General features: G+C 46.3%; 1 protein-coding gene across 2 annotated transcripts in view; it reads right to left on the minus strand.

The window, feature by feature from the left end:
• runx1 (RUNX family transcription factor 1) overlaps positions 1-17,394 on the minus strand; it is a 268,198-nt gene extending 250,804 nt beyond the window's left edge. For both annotated transcript variants that reach the window (XM_072513389.1, XM_072513388.1), the window contains exons 1-2: positions 17,258-17,394; positions 16,976-17,077 (exon numbers count right to left, since the gene is read on the minus strand). In XM_072513389.1, the coding sequence (XP_072369490.1) occupies positions 16,976-17,033 (58 nt within the window). In that variant the 5' untranslated portion in view covers positions 17,034-17,077; positions 17,258-17,394. The remainder of the gene's footprint in view (positions 1-16,975; positions 17,078-17,257) is intronic.
• Between the last annotated feature and the right edge of the window lie 533 nt (positions 17,395-17,927).

The raw sequence follows: 17,927 nt of genomic DNA on the forward strand, positions 1-17,927 counted from the left end.
TCTTTAACCTGGGGTTACCCCATCTCTGGATCTGTAAAGATTTAATCACCTGCTAATGCTCGCATTCCAAGCATTGTTTGGCATCTTTGAATTTGTCTATATATGTGTTTCTGGAACAGATTTCTTCATTCACCTGAGGAAGGAGCAGCGCTCCGAAAGCTAGTGACATCGAAACAAACCTGTTGGACTTTAACCTGGTGTTGTAAGACTTCGTACTGTGCTCACCCCAGTCCAACGCCGGCATCTCCACATCATTTCTAGGTGCTGACTGACGTTGCTGTGCATTTGCAGCATTTTTGGTTACTTATTGTTTTCATATACACTCTCAACAAAATAACCGGCTGCATCTGATTGACGGGGCGCTTCAGTGGCTTATGGCTGAGGTAATGAATTAATCTGGGCAATTTAGAAGTTAATTATGTTGATCAAGACTGGATGTGCAGTCTGTCAGAGGAATGTTTGAACTCTGTTAACAGCAAATGCACTGTTGCTTCACATTGCTGACTACTTCTCCCTCGCCTCTGCTAATCTCATTTTACACACAGCGAGAAATTGTAAACCCCATTTGTTAACAATCACCTTCATTATGAAGTCCAGGTTTGGTTCTTTTGGTTTATAATGGTGAAGTAACTGCCAAAGAAGCAATTGCTGTGCTCAGTTACTATTTCTGTGGCGCTGCACACAATGTCATTTACACAAACCAGCCATTAGCCGTAGCTGGTAAAAATTGTGCTCGAATTAGTAATGCGATGGTTTTTCACTTTTGCCGGAATTGAAACAAAGATTTAACAACAATTAAACTTTCCTTCTTGGTACTGTTGACCGATACTCTCAGCCCTTTGTATGTAACCTTAATTTAGATTAGTTGAGCAATGTGGGATGATCTTTATTTGATGTTTACATGGTGAGTTTTTATTTGAATTTAATTAAGTATGTGAGGTGTAAAATGTGATTCAATATCAATTCAAAATTGAACAGTAAAATAAATACATTTGGGGTTTAGATTTCTTTTCCCTGGTCCGCGAACTGGTAGAGGAGAATAACCATCCATTATAGAACCTGCTCCAATTCCATTCCATTGGAGTGGAATGAAAAGCAAGGGGTTTGATAAAAGATGGACAATCTGCTCAGCCACATGCTGAAGACCAAACTCTGCCCCTAATTCTCGAAGGCTTGGGAGGTTTTCCAGATTTTCTCCGCTGCTGAAGATGGCGAGTCATTGGATGTTGCAGGTACTGCCAACCTCTTCCACCTCACTCAAGGGACCATATTCAAAGCATGGTCCTGGTTAATACAGGTTGGTAGGCCACCCCACAATGGCAGGCATTACAGCTGAACCCAATGCTGCCCTCACCTGACACCCAGATTTTCCAGACATTGGATAGTGGATAGCGATAAAGTCATACTGCGTGGATGATTTAGCACAGTGTGCTTAGGGCAATGGCCTTCTGTCTTGGCTAACTCAGGACAGACTGTGGGGGTGGGGTGGAGATGGGGCAAGGGGGCAGGAGGAATCAAAACTGGAATTTTCCTCACCGGTACAGTTAGCATAGAATTTACAGTGCAGAAGGAGGCCATTCGGCCCATTGAATCTGCACCGGAAAGAGCAGCCTACTTAAGCCCACACCTCCACCCTATCCCCGGAACCCAACAACCCCGTCTAACCTAAGGGAAATTTAACATGGCCAGTCCACCTAACATGCACATCTTTGGACTGTGGGAGGAAAACAGAGCACCCGGAGGAAACCCACGCAGACACGGGGAGAGCATGTAGACTCTGCACAGACAGTGACCCAAGCGGGAATCGAACCTTGGACCCTGGCGCTGCAAAGCTATAGTGCTAACCACTGTGCTACTGTGCAGTTATTGATTAAGCTTTGATGACCATTAGTTCATATATCTTAAACTCATTGTGATCATTTTATTTGCAGGAATGTATTGGAATAATAATGGGCGAGATCTACTCGAATGGGAATAGAGTTCCATAATGAACGCATTTAGCCGGGTGTTTACCGGCATCGGAGCGCAAAGAAACCCCACGTTATTGAATGGGACTCTGTTCCCATTCGGGTAGATTCGGAGCCTCAGCGAGGAACTGCCCAAGGAGGCCGCACTTAGTCCCGCTTCCTGCACTGATGAACTCCGTTTGCCGGAACTCCTTCGTGCAGGAGGATACCATTCTTAATGGCGGCCCGATCTTTCGACCCACCAAGCGACCCCAAAACCCCCACCTCACTTATAAAGGAGTCGTCTAGCCCCCCCCCCCCCACTTCTCCTTGCACATGCGCAGGGCACCCCTGGGCCCGATTCCCGTCGCAAGAACAATACCAGCTTGGCCCTGCCAACCTGGCATCATGGCAGTGCCTATGTCAGCTGGCAGTGCTACCTGCACACCTTGGCAGTGCCAGGCTGGCATCCAGTTGGTACTGCCAGGATGCCAGGCTGGCAGTGCCAGGCTAGTGCCAGCAGTGTCAAGGTGCCACCCTATCCAGAGAGCAAGCACCTGGGGGCCTGCAATCCCATGGGAGACTCCCACGAGTGCTGTTCCATCTGGTCCCCATTTATGGAGACCAATGTTGATTGGTGCTCAACCGAGAGCTCCAAGGCAAAGGGGTTAGATCCCAATGCCTTGCGTAGATTGTGGAAGTGCATGTTAGCGTGAGACAAGCTGTCTCACGTTAATATGCAGATTTGCAAAAAAGTGATCCTCCCACAATGGGTGGTATTCACACCGCAACGTATTGCGAGGTCATGTTAGATCTCACGAGGCGTGGCGAGCTGCGTCGATTCAGGAAGAGGAATCTCCTGGCATCTACTAAACATGTTGCGCCACGCACGCTGCGTCTCGGCCGGTTGATCGCGCCCAATAACAATAGATGAGATTCTCTAGCTTCCCGGCCGCGGGATTCCCATGTTTCTCGGCCGCGGGAGGCAGCCCGCCGTTGGACGGTGACGGGATCTTCTGGCCCCACCACCATCAATGGGATTCCCCATTGAATCCACCCATGTCACCGTAAAGCCGCGACAGGGGTGCACTGTTGGCGGGATTGGAAGATCCAGCCAGCATGAACAGCTGGAGGATCTTGCCCAAGGTGTCTTGCCTTTCAATGAGCAAGTAACCTCTCTGTACAGATTATCTACAGCAGAATATCAAGGACCAATTAGCAAGGGGTAATTCCTCCACAATAACCTAAAGACTAGTTATGTAACATACATAAACCTAAAATGCTGCAAATGCTCAGCGAATCAGGCAGCATCTGCAGAGAGAGGAAAACAGAGTGAGCCTTTCAGGTTGGTGTTTTTTTTTGTCAGAATAGGAAGCTGAGGGGCGTCATTCTCCGCCGGCGGGAGTCTCCGTTCTGCCGGCGCTCGGGGGTTTCCCGACGGCGTGGGGGTGCCCCACAATGGGAAACCCCATTGACCGGCCGGTGTTACGGAGACTCCCGCCGGCCGGTCGGCGCAGAAATGTGGCGGGGCGGGTAGGAGAATTTCGCCCCTGGTGTCAGAAGTGAAGGAAATATTGCTGTTGCAGGAATCAAAATTATAGGAATCAAAAATATTGAATTAAAAATGCAGAAATCAGTTGAAATTCTTACTCTATTGTCGAGGCCATTTAAGGCTAAAATACTTTCATGGGCTGACACCTCCCTCACTTCCTGCCGCTTAGAAGGCTCACCTGCGGCCCACAAGTCTCCATCCCTCTGGCCTCGTGCGCAGCATCCACCATTGCCAACCGTGTCGTCAGCCACTTGGCCTCTAGAATTCCCTTCCTAAACTCCTCTGTTACTCCACCTATCCTCCTTCAGAACCCTCTGTCAAAACAATGACTTGACCAAGCTCCATGATCGCCCCTGCTAACATCCCCTCCTTAGCATCAGCGTGCCTTTTTCTGTCTTTGTGTTTTCTCCTTGGGATTTGTTTTATGTTAAAAATGTTATGCGACTGCAAGTTATTAATGCTGCAAAACCCTCATGAGTAGGAACACATTTTGCTATTTCAATCCAGTTGAATCCTCTTGCATGCAAAAAAACTCCTATAAAGATTAAGTAGATATCATCAGTTTCTAAGAATACAAGACAGTTTGTTGCCGATTAAGTTTTATTGTTTTTGGCCCCGCCATTACTTTATTAATCTTGATGCCAAGATCATTCACAACTTTTCCAGTTCATTGTTTATGGAATGTGCTGAGTTATTGCAAATTCATATGGGCGTCCAATTCCTTTTGAACACTATACATCTCTATGCGAGCAAATTGCTAAAAGACTAACTCAAGTGTATGACCTGAAGGTGAGCAACCCACAAGCCCTAAGTGTGGTTCCTGTTTCGTCCTTATCTCATTAGGTGGTTTCTGTTTTGATAAACCACAGTTTGTCGTTCCCTAATTTCCCTCGGCATTATTAACAAACGTGTCTATGTCTATTTCCGGTGACTCTTCAGATTAGGATTACAGCCCACAATCCAATATTATGGTAACAACCGGTGTTGCCAGGGTGATTGTCACCCTGCCCACTCAGTGCAAGTCAGGCATGTGGGCAGATCTGTCAATCTGTAAATTCTATGAACCTCCTGCTTCCTTCCAGCAGTCTCAATCTGCCCTTCTGAGCAAGCAGGAAGGACGGGCACCTGCTCGAATCTGCCAAGGCCTCACTGGCAATTTAAGGATTGGGCATAATTTTGGTTTTGTGCAGGTGTCAGGTGATGCGAGGGGTTGGCTGAGTTGCAGCCAAAGAGGCCCAAGGACGTAAGCCTCAGAGAACCTTTTTGGTTACTTTCCTTGTGGGGCCAAGGGGAGTAGCAGTGCTCCTGCAGCCTTCCGCAGTACCGCACTGGAGAGTGAGTCCCAGTTCTTTTGTGCTCAAGTTCTGGAGCGGAATTTAATGTCTCCATGCCAGCTGGAGAGCTGGCAGGAGCCCTGCGTCACCTTCCCTGGGATTAAGGTGTCTACGTCAGGCCTTCCCTGGGATTAAGGTGTCTGGTTGTCTATCAGTGTCACCAGGAGCAGTGGTGGCTGCTGGCAATGCACCCAGCAGAGACCCAGGATCAACAAGGGACCACAGACCTAAGTTGAGTGAGGATGAGGGGGATGAGGGGGGTGGGGGGTCATAGGGTGGGGGTTTGTGGGAAGAAGAGGGAGGGAGTGGTTCTCATCAGATGGGGATCACCGAGCACCTTTGAATGAAGGATTTCCCTTCTGGAAGCTGACAAGCAAATTGAGGGATTTGCACAACCGGTTCCCCAAGTGGCAACTCCCCTGCCCGCTGCTGGTGAATACCGATGGCGGCAGGATAAGGCCCTTAATGGGCATTAATTGGAGTTCAGGAGGGAAGGCTGCCAATGGGTCTTCCCGCCCCGGATGTAACTGGGGCAGAAGTGGGATAGCAGTAGGATCCCCACTCCTCGTCCACCCACCTGACTCCCCTCACCTCCAAACCCGTCTGTGGGGGCAGCATTGAATCCCGCTCTTGCACAACCTACTGATCTAGAGGTGAGAATGCTACTCACTGTCTCAGCTGACAGCAAAATTACCACCTCGGTGGACGAAAAAGCTGCCTTTAAAACCGAGCTTCAGTTTTTTTTCTCCCCATTTACTTGAATGTCCTATAGATTAGTGCTCCACAAAGGCGCCTCATTGAATAGGACACCACTTTGTGTTGGAATAGGGTGTGCCCAACTTCCAACACTGGCCTCCCCATCCACACCTCCACGTTAAGAATAACCACCTGCCTAATGTACCAGAGGGGACTGCTGCCCATGAACTTCATCCCTCTCGGTGCCCTCAATAGAAGAGGGATGTAATGGGAGAGGGGAAACGGATTAGAGGACTCCTATTAAGTAAATGTGTGAGGATTTTAAAAATACAATGGCGTCAATAAAGAGCAACAAAAAGCAGATTGTTCCTTTTAAGATAATGTTTGCTTACTGGTCATCATAAGGAATAATTGTTTTTTGGACACTTGCAATGACAATAATAGTGGCTGACGCTGGATTTGAGGCAGCTGCAACAAACAGGATACACATGGGCACTGTGCTGGAATTGAAGCACACCCAGGAAATGGAGAGAGATGGACTGTTATGTAATACCATCCAGCCAGCAAGCTGCATGAAACCTGAATCCCCACAAAGGAATTTTTTATTCACAGGCTATCGTAGTCCATTAGCATTAACGGGGAAGATGTTTTTATAGAAGTGTGTAGGAGCAGTACAAGCACATGTACAATTTACTAAAACCATGAAGACTGTCCTTTTGTGTGAAACAGTTAACATCTTTGTAATCAAGTGATTGAGGCAGGCTTGATGCTTTCTTAAAGAAGACTAATTATGCCACTTAGGATAAATACCTCGTAATAGTTTAGATAACAAGAAATTAAGCTAGAGTTTGAAAATAACTGGTGATATTAGCAGCCAAATGTTTAATGCATGAAGTAACATTCCTCTATCTCTGAACTTAACACAAACATTTTTATTAAATTTAGAGTATCCAATTCTTTTTTTTTCCAATTAAGGGGCACTTTAGCGTGGCCAATGCACCTACCCTGCACATCTTTTTTTTCCCAGGTTGTGGGGTGAGGCCCTCGCAGCCGCGGGGAGAATGTGCAAACTCACACGGACAGTGATCCGGGGGTGAGAACGAACCCGGGTCCTGGGCGCCGTGAGGCAGCAGTGCTAACCACTGCGCCACCGTGCCGCCCCCTACTTAACACAAACATTAATGTCTATTTTCAATATATTGTTGCCATCAATAGAGCAGCAGGATGAGGAATGTAGGGCATGACCGACCGGCCTTGTCGCACCCGACACGGTGACGAGCCGAGGCCATGAAATATCGCGAGAGGCCTCTCGCGTGATTTACAACACTCGGGACTCCTCGTGAGATCTAATGCGGGACGTCACGATCAGGATCTCGCCCTCACTGGGCGGGATCCAGATTTGCATAGTTAAGTGAGCAGTTAGCTTCCCTTCAATACGTCTACACCAGAGAATGCCAGGGCCCGGGATCGAACGGCTGCACCTGGGAGACCTCGCCACGGTGACGTTTAACACTGGTTTCCACAAACACGGACCAGGTGTAACGGTACATGGGGAGGGGGGGGGGGGGGTCTCCCAGGTGATCAGAGGTCCTCAGGTGGTCGGGTCCTGGGCAGGGTGGTATCCTGGCACCCCCGAAGCCACCCGGCACCTGGCACTGCCACCCAGGCACCCTGGCAATGCCAGTGCCCAGGTGGCACTGGCAGGTTGGCAGTGCCAAGGTGTCAGCTTTTCGGTGCTGGGAATCAGACCCAAGGGTGCCCTGCCCTTATTAGCTGGGATGAAGGGGGCTCGAGGACCTCCTAACAGTAAATTGGGGTGTTGGGGGTCCGGAAGTCGCGGTGGGGGGTTGAGAGACTGGGGCTGCATTTAAAAATGGCACCCTGCTATCTTCCTGTACTGACGAGCTGAGCTGAGCTCGTCAGTGCAGGAATCAAAGGCAAGAGCGGGCTTTGTGGGATGATCCTTGCAGACAGCCCTCAAAAAAAACAAAGTCCCATTTAACAGCGGAGTCATTCTCGGAGCAGAGGGCTCCGAGAAACACCTTGCTATTTCCACCCAAAACGGGACTCTATTTCTTTGTTAAATCGCACCCTTCATTCAAATGCCAGTAATTGGCTACCTGCTGAACCGAGACAATTATTTGACTGTTGAAGAGGTAAAAGTAATCCACATTTACTCAGCTGCATTCAATGTATATTATAGGACTTGATGCATTTTAACCTCAAGAGAAAAGACAAACACACGACTTGTCGAGTGACATCTGTGAAGCCAACAAGCGAAAGAAGAAGGCTGATTTCCAGAAACATTAACTCGCTGATCATGTTACCTTACCTGCTGTGATTGTCCAGCATTTTGTCTTTTTATTTCCGATGCAGAGCCTTGACCAGATGCTTCTGATGAAGGATCACCCAGATTGAAATAAAATAAAGTTTTGAACTTGTATACACTTGTGTTTTCCTTTCACAACTTCAGAACATCACGAAACACTTTCTAGCCAATGAAGTGCAGTTACTCTTGTAATGAGCAGCCAATTTTGTGCACAGGAAGCTCCCATAAACAAGAGCGAAACAAATGGCCAGATTATCTGTTTAGGAGGTGTTGGTAGAGGGATGAATATTGGCCTAGTCGCCATGGAGAACTCCCTGTTCTTCTCCCAATAGTGTCATAGGGTTATTATCCCCGAGACGAGAGGGCAAACAATTCTTTGTTTAACATTTCACCCGGGAGACCTCCAAGATTATCGCATTCCCTTGGAGTGGCATTGAAATGTAACTTTCAGGATTCTGGAGTCGGAGTTGAACTCACAACCTCCTGACTCAGTGGTGGGAGTGCTACAGGCAGAGTCTGAGCTGACACCAAAGTACATTTTGAGCTTTATTTTGCCAGCTGGATGTAAAACAGGCATTGTGGATCGGGCCCATTATGGGCATTGCACTTTAGATGATGTGTTCACCCCGTAGGCTCTGGTCAGCAGTAATATAATGGACTTGGATTGAGGAGCTCAATGCAAACCTTCCAAATGCACACCTTGGAGGTCCGGTTGAATTTGAAGAGGCAAACAAGGAGTTTGAGAAAGTCTATAAATCAGTGAAAGTGACAGATGAAATGTAATTTGGACAGGGGTAAAATACCAAAGAGAAGAAGGAGAATAGTGTTGAAATAGTCCCGGGTGAAGTTGAGGGTAATGGTACGAATACCCTGCCACTGACTAAGGTCAACCTTGGACACATATTAGGTTGGAAATTGGATGCAAAGGGACATGAGGGAGCATAGAAATACCAAATCGGCTCTAAAAAGTGTCTGCCTATTTTATACAAAGTTATCTCTCAGATGTCTTCGAGTGGACAGTGAATGCCCCTTCCAAAATTAGGCAGTACTTAATAATGATTTTTAAAATGAGCATGGAATAATGTCACTTAACCATCAACATAATATTGCATAATTTATGGCACGATTACACTTGTTACTCACTGTGGTCACGTAACTTGAGTGACCACAAATGTAAAGGATTCAAAGGGGCAACGGTGCATTTGTGAAGGTGAAGGTAATGTTTTCGGCAGGATGTTGGTGACTTGCTTTGTGAGCTTCCGAGCCCTTTGGAGTGTTGGCTCTCCGGTTGGCATCCCCATTCTCAGCTTCTTGCAGCAAGAGGAGGAACAATAAGGCAGACCAAGCAGAGATGGTCATTCCAGCCTAAAATGTCCAATACTGTTCCTTCAAAGTTGGGGTGACAAGCATAGATGTATTTCAGGGAAAGCTTGGTTAACACGTGAGGGAAAAAGGAATCATGGGAATCATGGAAGATGGGGTTAGATACATAATGGGCGATCGGGCGGAGAATCCCTTTTTACACCAAAATCGGGGGCGGCACTTGTTTGACGCAGGTTTTGTATGCTCCTCCCCCACTGACATGCGTCATTGTGTTGCGCGCCATTGGAACGACCTTAGCGCATCACCTGAAGGCCCTCCCCCGATGCTCCACCCCGATGGCCGAGTTCCTCAGGGGCGGCACGTGGCACAGTGGTTAGCACTGCTGCCTACGGCGCTCAGGACCCGGGTTCGAATCCCGGCCCTGGGTCACTGTCCGTGTGGAGTTTGCACATTCTCCCCATGTCTGCGACGGTTTCACCCCCACAACCCAAAGATGTGCAGGTTAGGTGGGTTGGTTATGCTAAATTGCCCCATAATTGAAAAAAAATAACTGGGTACTCTAAATTTAAAAAAAAAATTGCCTCATAACTCTCTTAAGAGTTTACAGAATGGCAGAAATCCCACATGTCACTCATTACTCTGCCATGTAAGAAATGGTAAAGATAAAGATAAAGGCTATTCGGCCCATCTAGTTCCCATTTTTGCAGCAACCTATGAACCTCCATCTCCATATCCTATTGTGAATGAATCCAGAGCTTTCCCTGCCCGGAAGCCAATTAGAGAGGTACTCCCCTGCTAGGAAGAAGTTCTTGGTATCAGTCCTAAACCAGCTTTTTACCAGTTTTTATCTATACCCCTTTATAATAATGCTCAGGATTAACCTACTCTATTGCACTTATTGTATTATATGTTGCTATAAGTTTCTCCTAACATGGCCTCATCTGACAGAAGCCTAGCATTGATATGATGGCCAGGGTGTCTGGTGAGAAGAGATTTATTGGCAGCTATCAGCTGGAAATAGGAATCCTCGGGGGGCAATCTAAGCCAGGGAAGTGACCAAAGGTTCACTGAAGGTTTATTGTTGACAAAGGAGGCATTCGTTGGGGTAGAATTGGGTAGCTAACTGGAAAAGGATTTGCCAGTGTCTTGGCTGCTGGTCATTTTTGGGGCCTTGGTATTTTATGCTGGTTGAATGTGAGAAAAAACCGCTGCATTAAAACTTGTAGCTAAATGCTTAGCTGAGGTCTGAACCCAATCAAACACATCATTTACTATCGAAGAGATGATTTGTACAATGAATGATGACACTTTGATCACCCTCTCCCACTCATGACAGCTGGAAGTGGTCATTATGTCATCGCATTTAGCTTCTGGTTGGATAGTTTGTAAACTCCTAGGGCGGGATTCTCAGAAATGGAGGCAGAGTGTTCGCGCCGTCGTGAACGCCGTTGAGGTTCACGACGGCGCGAAACGGCCCCTATCCCGACTGATTCAGGGCCCGATACTGGGCTAGGAACGGCGCCGCGTCATTTACGTGCGCCAGGCCTTGGCGCCGCGTCAAGGCGGTGCCGCATACATGACGCGGCCGGTGCCGCATAACTGGCGTCACCCACGCATGCGCGGGTTGGCCGGCGTCAACCCGCGCATGCGTGGTTGCCGTCCTCTCCGAGTCCGCCCTGCAAGAAGATGTCAGACGGATCTTGCGGGGCTGCGGAAGAAAGGAGGTCCTCCTTCAGAGAGGACGGCCCGACGATCGGTGGGCACCAATCGCGGGCCACACTCCATTTGAGGCCCCCCCCGGTGCAGGATCCCCCCTCCCCCCCCCCCCCGCAGGCCGCCCCCCCCCAGCATTCCCGTGCTGTTCCCGCCAGCAGCGACCAGTTGTCGAAGGCGGCGGGGGGAAACCACCATTTTGGGCTGGCCGCTCGGCCCATCTGGGCCTGAGAATAGCAGGGGTGCTGGAGAATCGCCATTTTGGGTGACTCGGGCGATTCTCCAGCCTGCGCCGCGCGGAACTGGACGGGGCCGTTCTCGCCGCTTGGGAGAATCGTGGGAGGGCGTTGGACCGGCGTCGCGGGAAAATTTGGCGACCCAGGCGATTCTCCCAACCGGCGCGGGAGCGGAGAATCGCGCCTCTAACCTCACAATTTTCCCTCATCTTCATTTCTATTTTCTTTTCCCTTAAATGTTTTCTCGATCGCACTTTTGTTTCCTCGGTCAGTACCTATTCCCGACTTTGGTCATGTTTCAGTGAAGGGACTGCTGACGATGGGTGAAAATCAGTAGAAACCGTGCATTTGACAAGCAAGGCACTGAGTGGATGCCATGGGAACACACTAGAGGGACCCACGAGTGCAGGAAGCTGCAGCAGCATTGAGAACAAATAAAGACCTGCATTTATCTTTCACAATTTCAGGATGTCCCAAAACAATTTACAGCCAATAAAGTACATTATTTTGATAGTCACTGTTATAGGAAATGCAATTTGCGTCCGGCAAGGTTCCACAAGGAGCAAATGTAGCGGTGACCAGATAATCTGTTTATGAAGACAATGTAAATATTGGTCAGGGCCCTAGGAAGAACCCCTTTCTTTTCCTTTGAAACAATGCCATGGAGCATTTAACACCCGCTTGAGAGAGCAAACCTTAGCTGGGGCACTGTAGCACAGTGGTTAGCAGTGTTGCTTCGCAGCACCAGGGACCCGGGTTCGATTCCCGGCTTGGGTCACTGTCTGTGCTAAGTCTGCACGTTCTCCCCATGTCTGCATGGGTTTTCTCCGTGTGCTCTGGTTTCCTCCCACAAGCCCCAAAAGACGGGCTTGTTAGGTGAATTGGACGTTCTGAATTCTCCCTCAGTGTACCCGAACAGGCGCCATAGTGGGGATTTTCACAGTAACTTCATTGCAGTGTTAATGCTAGCCTACTTGTGACACTAATGAAGATTATTATTATTATGTCTCAGCCGCAAGACAGCACCAACAGCAGTGGGCAAAGCAGTACTCCTTCGGTAATGCACTGGAGCCCAGGTTATCTGCTCAAGTCTCTGGAGCCGCTGTTCATAGATAACTCTTTAAAAACTAAGAAGTTAGCTGGACTTAATTCAAGCTGTCTGAAACTTTCCTTGGGTTATTGGCCTCCACATGCTGACAATAATTCGAGTTTGCACTTCTGGGATTAGGATATTACTATTGGAAAACCAGATGGTGGGAGAGGGTTAACAAATTATGCTCAGTTTCTTAAATGCAGAACAGATCCCGACTGTGCTAGTTGGTTAAGAATCTTCGCTTTCATATTCAACTCAGAATTAGAAAACTAATATAAACCAGTTTACATCAACATCTGGAATTTGCAACCACAGTTCTTCTGCACAGCCTTCTCAAGTTTAAAGCTCCCACACAGTGATATCAGAAATATCTGATGCCCCACGTGCCAGTAAACTGGAGTCAAACGTCATGTGGGCTGAATGGCAAGTGAGTGATCCTGCTTAAGGGTGCTGTGGCCATGTGGAGTTCAGGGAGGTGAGTCTTTGAAGGCTGCCCCTATGGGCTTCAGAATACTGTGCCAGTGAGATTCCATTCTCTAAATGTTTTGAGAAAGAATAATGCCAACACTGTGCTGATTGCCAACATATTTGAACTTGAGATTTTACAGTAGGTGTGGTTTCATAATGAAACAATTTGACGCAGACCTTTATGGGATGATTCGAATTAATTGATTGGCGCAAAAATAGACTCTTGGTTAGTTTTGAAAATGTTATCGTTCTGAAGTACTGGCCAGACATTGAGGGGTCTTCGCGCGAAATGGAACATCATGGAACTTGAAGCATTGGTGATTGTATTGCCTACCAATACACAGAGCTACCACTTTACCCCATCTGACACGAAGAAATAAGCCAACCTGCTGACTCAGGAGGGTGTGGGTTGATATTTACGGAAGCAAAGTTTAGTTTGAGCAGTATTTGTAACCACTTCGGGAATAGAATCTGTCTAAATGAACACATTCACTCAATTAAATATCAATATGGGTTTATCTGTAAACAAGACAAATGCTTACCACTTTGCAGCTGATATTTATGTTAGCCATGATGTGGAGATGCCTGAGGAAGGAGCAGTGCTCCGAAAGCTAGTGATTTGAAACAAACCTGTTGGACTTTAACCTGGTGTTAGAAGACTTCTTACGATATTTATGTTGTAAGTTCTACACAAGAGTCATCATCTTTCAGTGCCACGGTATGAATGTTTTACTCAAGTAATTTGTAAAGGAATGAACAAATATTGCAGATGGACAGAAGTTCCACTCAACATACGTTTTTGGTGCTGTTTAGTAAGGGAATTCTGTCCTGTGTCCTGCTCAACCTTTGTCTCTCAACTTGCACCTAAAACGAGATGATCTGATGTTTTAACTCATGGCCATTACCTGGTTGTACACAAATTGGCTACAGTGTTTTCAACAGTGAGCATACTTCAGAAATACTTAATTGACTAAAGCATTTTGGCCTATCCTGAGGTTGTGAAAGGTACTATGGAAATGCTAGTTCTTTCTGACTATAAAACATTTCTGTTTACCATTCTATTAACATAAGGGTCCTTTATTGCACAGTTGGCTCAAGGTATGTGCACAAGACATATTTCGAAGAGAATAACAGTTTATTAAATTTGCTCATTTATGTTTTTTGAGTAAATGTTGTCCAGATGATAACAGTAAGTTTGCCAATCATGAGAAATGGAGTGAGATCGAGGAAATGTAATTCCATCATTTTGATTTTCAATTTCCTGCATATGGATGGTTTGGGATTTAATACTTTATCTGTTTCCAGACCTTTCGAGAAACATTTGTATTAGTTCACCAGATGAGAGCAAGGTGACTTATATTTACTCATTTCAAGTGCAGTTTGTACTGTGGAATTGTGTGGTCCTTTGGTTGTCAGTGAGTATATTGGATGTTAAACCAGGCAGTTTCCAAGCTTCCTACAGCCTATCCTTTCCTGCCTTTGGCTGCAGTGATTCACATTCTGAAATGCCTCACTGTTAATTCAGTATATCTGCAAAATACTCTTGCTTACACAGTGCCGAGGCCTGTAATGAAATATAATGGATGCAACGTCGGCTGCATTTAACAAAGTTTGGGATGTATGGGGAAAGGGGTTCGGAATAAGGGTCAGCCTTGATATAACTGGCGGTAAACACACTTTTTTAGAAGCATTGGTGAGTTTTTGATCAGGAAGCTCAGGACCATTGAAGCTTGATGCAAGGATGAGGTGTTGAATCAAGGCTCCAGCTGCCCTTTTAGGTGGACGTAGCAGATTCCTTGACACTATTTCAGGGAAGAGCAGGGAAGTTCTCCCTGGCCAATATGCATCTTCTAACCAACATCACCAAGACAGATTGCCTGGTCACCATCACATTGGTGTTTGTGGGATCTTTCTGTGCACAAATTGGCCGACTTTACAACAGAGACAATGGGCGGACTTCTCTGGCATTCCCAACGGTGGGATATTCTGGTCCCGTCAACAGCAACCCCCCCCCCCCCCCCCCCTGCCCCCCCAACCCCAACACCCCCCTTTGTATTTTCTGGTGGCAGAGGCTGCGAACAACAAGAAACCTTGTTGACAGGGGCAGGACCGAACGATCCTGTCACTGGCCAACCACGGACCACCTCCGCAGCACAAAACACATCGCAGCGGGGATGGAAGATCCCGCCCGGTACTTCAAAAGTTCTTCATTGGCCGTTAAGCACTTTGGATTCCTATGGTCAGGAACTGCGCTATATGAATGCAAGTCATTCTTGTTTTTCACACGACTCACTCCTCCCAACCTCTCTGCTAGCTAGACTGTGAGTTTGTGAATAGTAAATGAAAAGGTTACCAGCGCACAATGGAAAATTTGCGAGAACTCAATGTACCATTGAGTGATATATCACCAGAACAATTAGACTGTTCTTACATTCACCAATGAGGATTAATGTTTAAACTCACTGTAAACTGAAAACATCCGTCCTCTTGGGGCGCAGTGTTTCATTGCAAGGTGCGACTTCAGCAGTTTCCTTAGTCGGAGAGCATTAGGGAGAGCCTGGTATGGTGTGATAGAGAAGACCCATATCCTTTGTGGTATACCACACTCAATTCATGCGTCAGCTTTCTTCCAGTGTTTTCTTAGAATAGAACAATTGTTTTTTTTTCCCGTTCTCATTTTTAACACGGTATCGTGCTACAAGAATTATGGATTTCCTTCTGAGAGAACTGCAAGGACTGATAAAGTGAAATATATGGGACGAGAACCACTTGTTATTTCCCCGCAGCTGATGATTTGGGGTTTGTGAGCAGAGCGAGGGCAATAAATTTCGGCAGTGCCTTTGCAATAGACGGAGAGAGAGCGGTGCCTGGGACGTTTGTAACAACCGGTTTGTGCTAATAGCTGGGAGAAAAGTGCAATAGAAACAATTTGCCCGCAGACATGATTATTTATCTAACTTGCATGCGTCTAGGAGATATTCTGTTTCTGTCTCCTATCTCAAAGCTGACCAGGGTACAATGCACAGGCAAAAGAAAAGAGGAAGGCAAACCAAAATAACAAAACAAACTTGTCACAAGTACAGTTGGATTAAATATGCTGATTTATTTCCCAACTTTATGGCTTTATTGCATGAATATTTAAAATGGCTCTTCTCCTTAAGTCTATCCAAGTTGTACTGAATGCCAATGCAGTTTGCATAGAGTAATTGCTCCTTTTCTTTTTGGTTTAGCCGTCAATTGGTCAGACCGATTAACGGTGGTCTGCCTGCTAGATGCTCTTTTTTCATTTTTGCCTGATTGCCCGAGTGTCATGGGCTAAAAATGGAGCCTGAACAAATGCCCTTAACTCCTGCGCTGTTCAGCAGTCTGTGCCTCAGCTGCCTGCATTTTGCATGCGTGAAGCAGGATTATTTATACATCGCACTTTTTTACCTTATCTACCTCACAAAAATTTCCTCAATAAGTTTTCCTGTGGCCACGGTTGGAAACAAAACATGAAAAAAAAAGCAAACTGAATCCAGGAAGGTCCTTCTGGTTATTTGGTGAATATTGTTTCCTCTGGCTGTTAAGAGCACTGAGGAAGCAGTTGTTCAGTGAGCCAAGGGAGCTGTTAGCAAGTTTGCACTGGGACTGTGGCCATTCGACGGAGCTGAATGATGCTGCAGGAATGCATAAATCATCCAACCACCATGAGTCGATGGTACAAATTTCTCCCTTTGGGTGAAAGTTGCACTGAAAGCAGTGACATGCGAAGTAAAATTGAGCAACAGCTTAGAAAGTGAGTTATCTGTGTTTGCTTCAAGGTGTTGTTCATGCATTTTATCGTCCTGTTTTTCTTAATGATAACCATTTGTTTTTAAAACTGTTAGTGACTCAAAGTGACATAAGCTTCTGAACGTATATCTTGTCCTTCTGTTTCCTCACTGTCGTGGGTGACTAATTCAATGTTTTAAAACTGACTTAACTAAAGACTCCAGTGTTTCTTCAGTCAGCCCTAAAGAGTGCAAATATCCCTCACTGAAACCATCAGACAAACCTCACATCATATTGTGTGAAAGGCTGCACAAAGCGGATGAGCCTGTGGCACTTTTGTTTCTTCAGAAAAAGCATCTATCAAACTGGACATAATTGATAACTAAAGTGAGACACTTTTCCTGCATCAGCTCTGAACTCAGTAAGTAGTCATCAGGCAGCCACAGAATAACAGCATCTTTCTTGCATTTAGCTTCGGAGGACTATTTCTCAATGTGCACTAGAGCGAATCACTTTAAACAGCGGCACTTACCTCTCATGAAGCACTGTTGATATGAAGGAAATGACTCAAATATGCTGTTCGAAGCCATGGTGTCCCGTGGAGCCGTCCTAACTGGTTGCACAAGTCTCCCACCTTTTCAAAGGAAAACCAAGAGAATTTAAGAGTCGCACTCTCCACTGTACCGTTCATCTTTGGCAATTTCCTTTTACCTTATCACACAGCTTCTGCAGCGCTGCAAACAACACGATAAGGTACTTTTCTGAGGTCTGAATTGTAAAAATAGTGGATTGGCTGTGGTTAGATGATGCTTACCACTGTACGAAATGCTTGGCACTCTGTGGTTTAAATCAGAATGAGTTGCTGTGTGCTGACCAATATCCCGGACCCAGTGTTGTGTGACTGGTCTGCACCCAACTTGTGGTTCTGTGGTTGTTTATGAGGCCCAAAGAGTTTCACACAACCTAAATTACAAATTTAACTGTTCCCCTTCGATAATTCAACCTAATTGGCTGCCGTTGATCATGTGCCTCAAGTGATGTCGCCTTTTTTTTTCTCATTGTAGCATGCCCTTCCCGCCCCACCTGCCCTCCCCCTGGCTCAGTCAGGAAATAGCAGAGGCTAGAGTTTGCAAAACTGACTCACAGTCCCTTTTTGCTTATTATGCAAATAGAACGATATGATTCTGCACAACAGAGCCTGTGTTGCTTTAAGGGCAGTGGAGCTGTACTAATCTACCATTAAAATTTCACTGCAGCTTTCATTTTTTTTGATTGCTGGAAAAACAGTTTGATAAATAAATAGTTCCATTGCTACTTCTTTGCTACAGATCTCAAGAAAAAAGAGATTTTCCTCACACAGGGAGAAATTTATAAAATGTCATCATGATTGCTTTAATTCTGCTCAGGACACTTTCAATCGATGGCCAGTATGTTTGGTCATTACTTAATATGCTGTTGTGATATCCTTTACCACCCCTTAAATA

Source organism: Scyliorhinus torazame, chromosome 8 (assembly GCF_047496885.1).
Source record: "Scyliorhinus torazame isolate Kashiwa2021f chromosome 8, sScyTor2.1, whole genome shotgun sequence".
NCBI classification, from domain to species: Eukaryota; Metazoa; Chordata; class Chondrichthyes; order Carcharhiniformes; family Scyliorhinidae; genus Scyliorhinus; species Scyliorhinus torazame.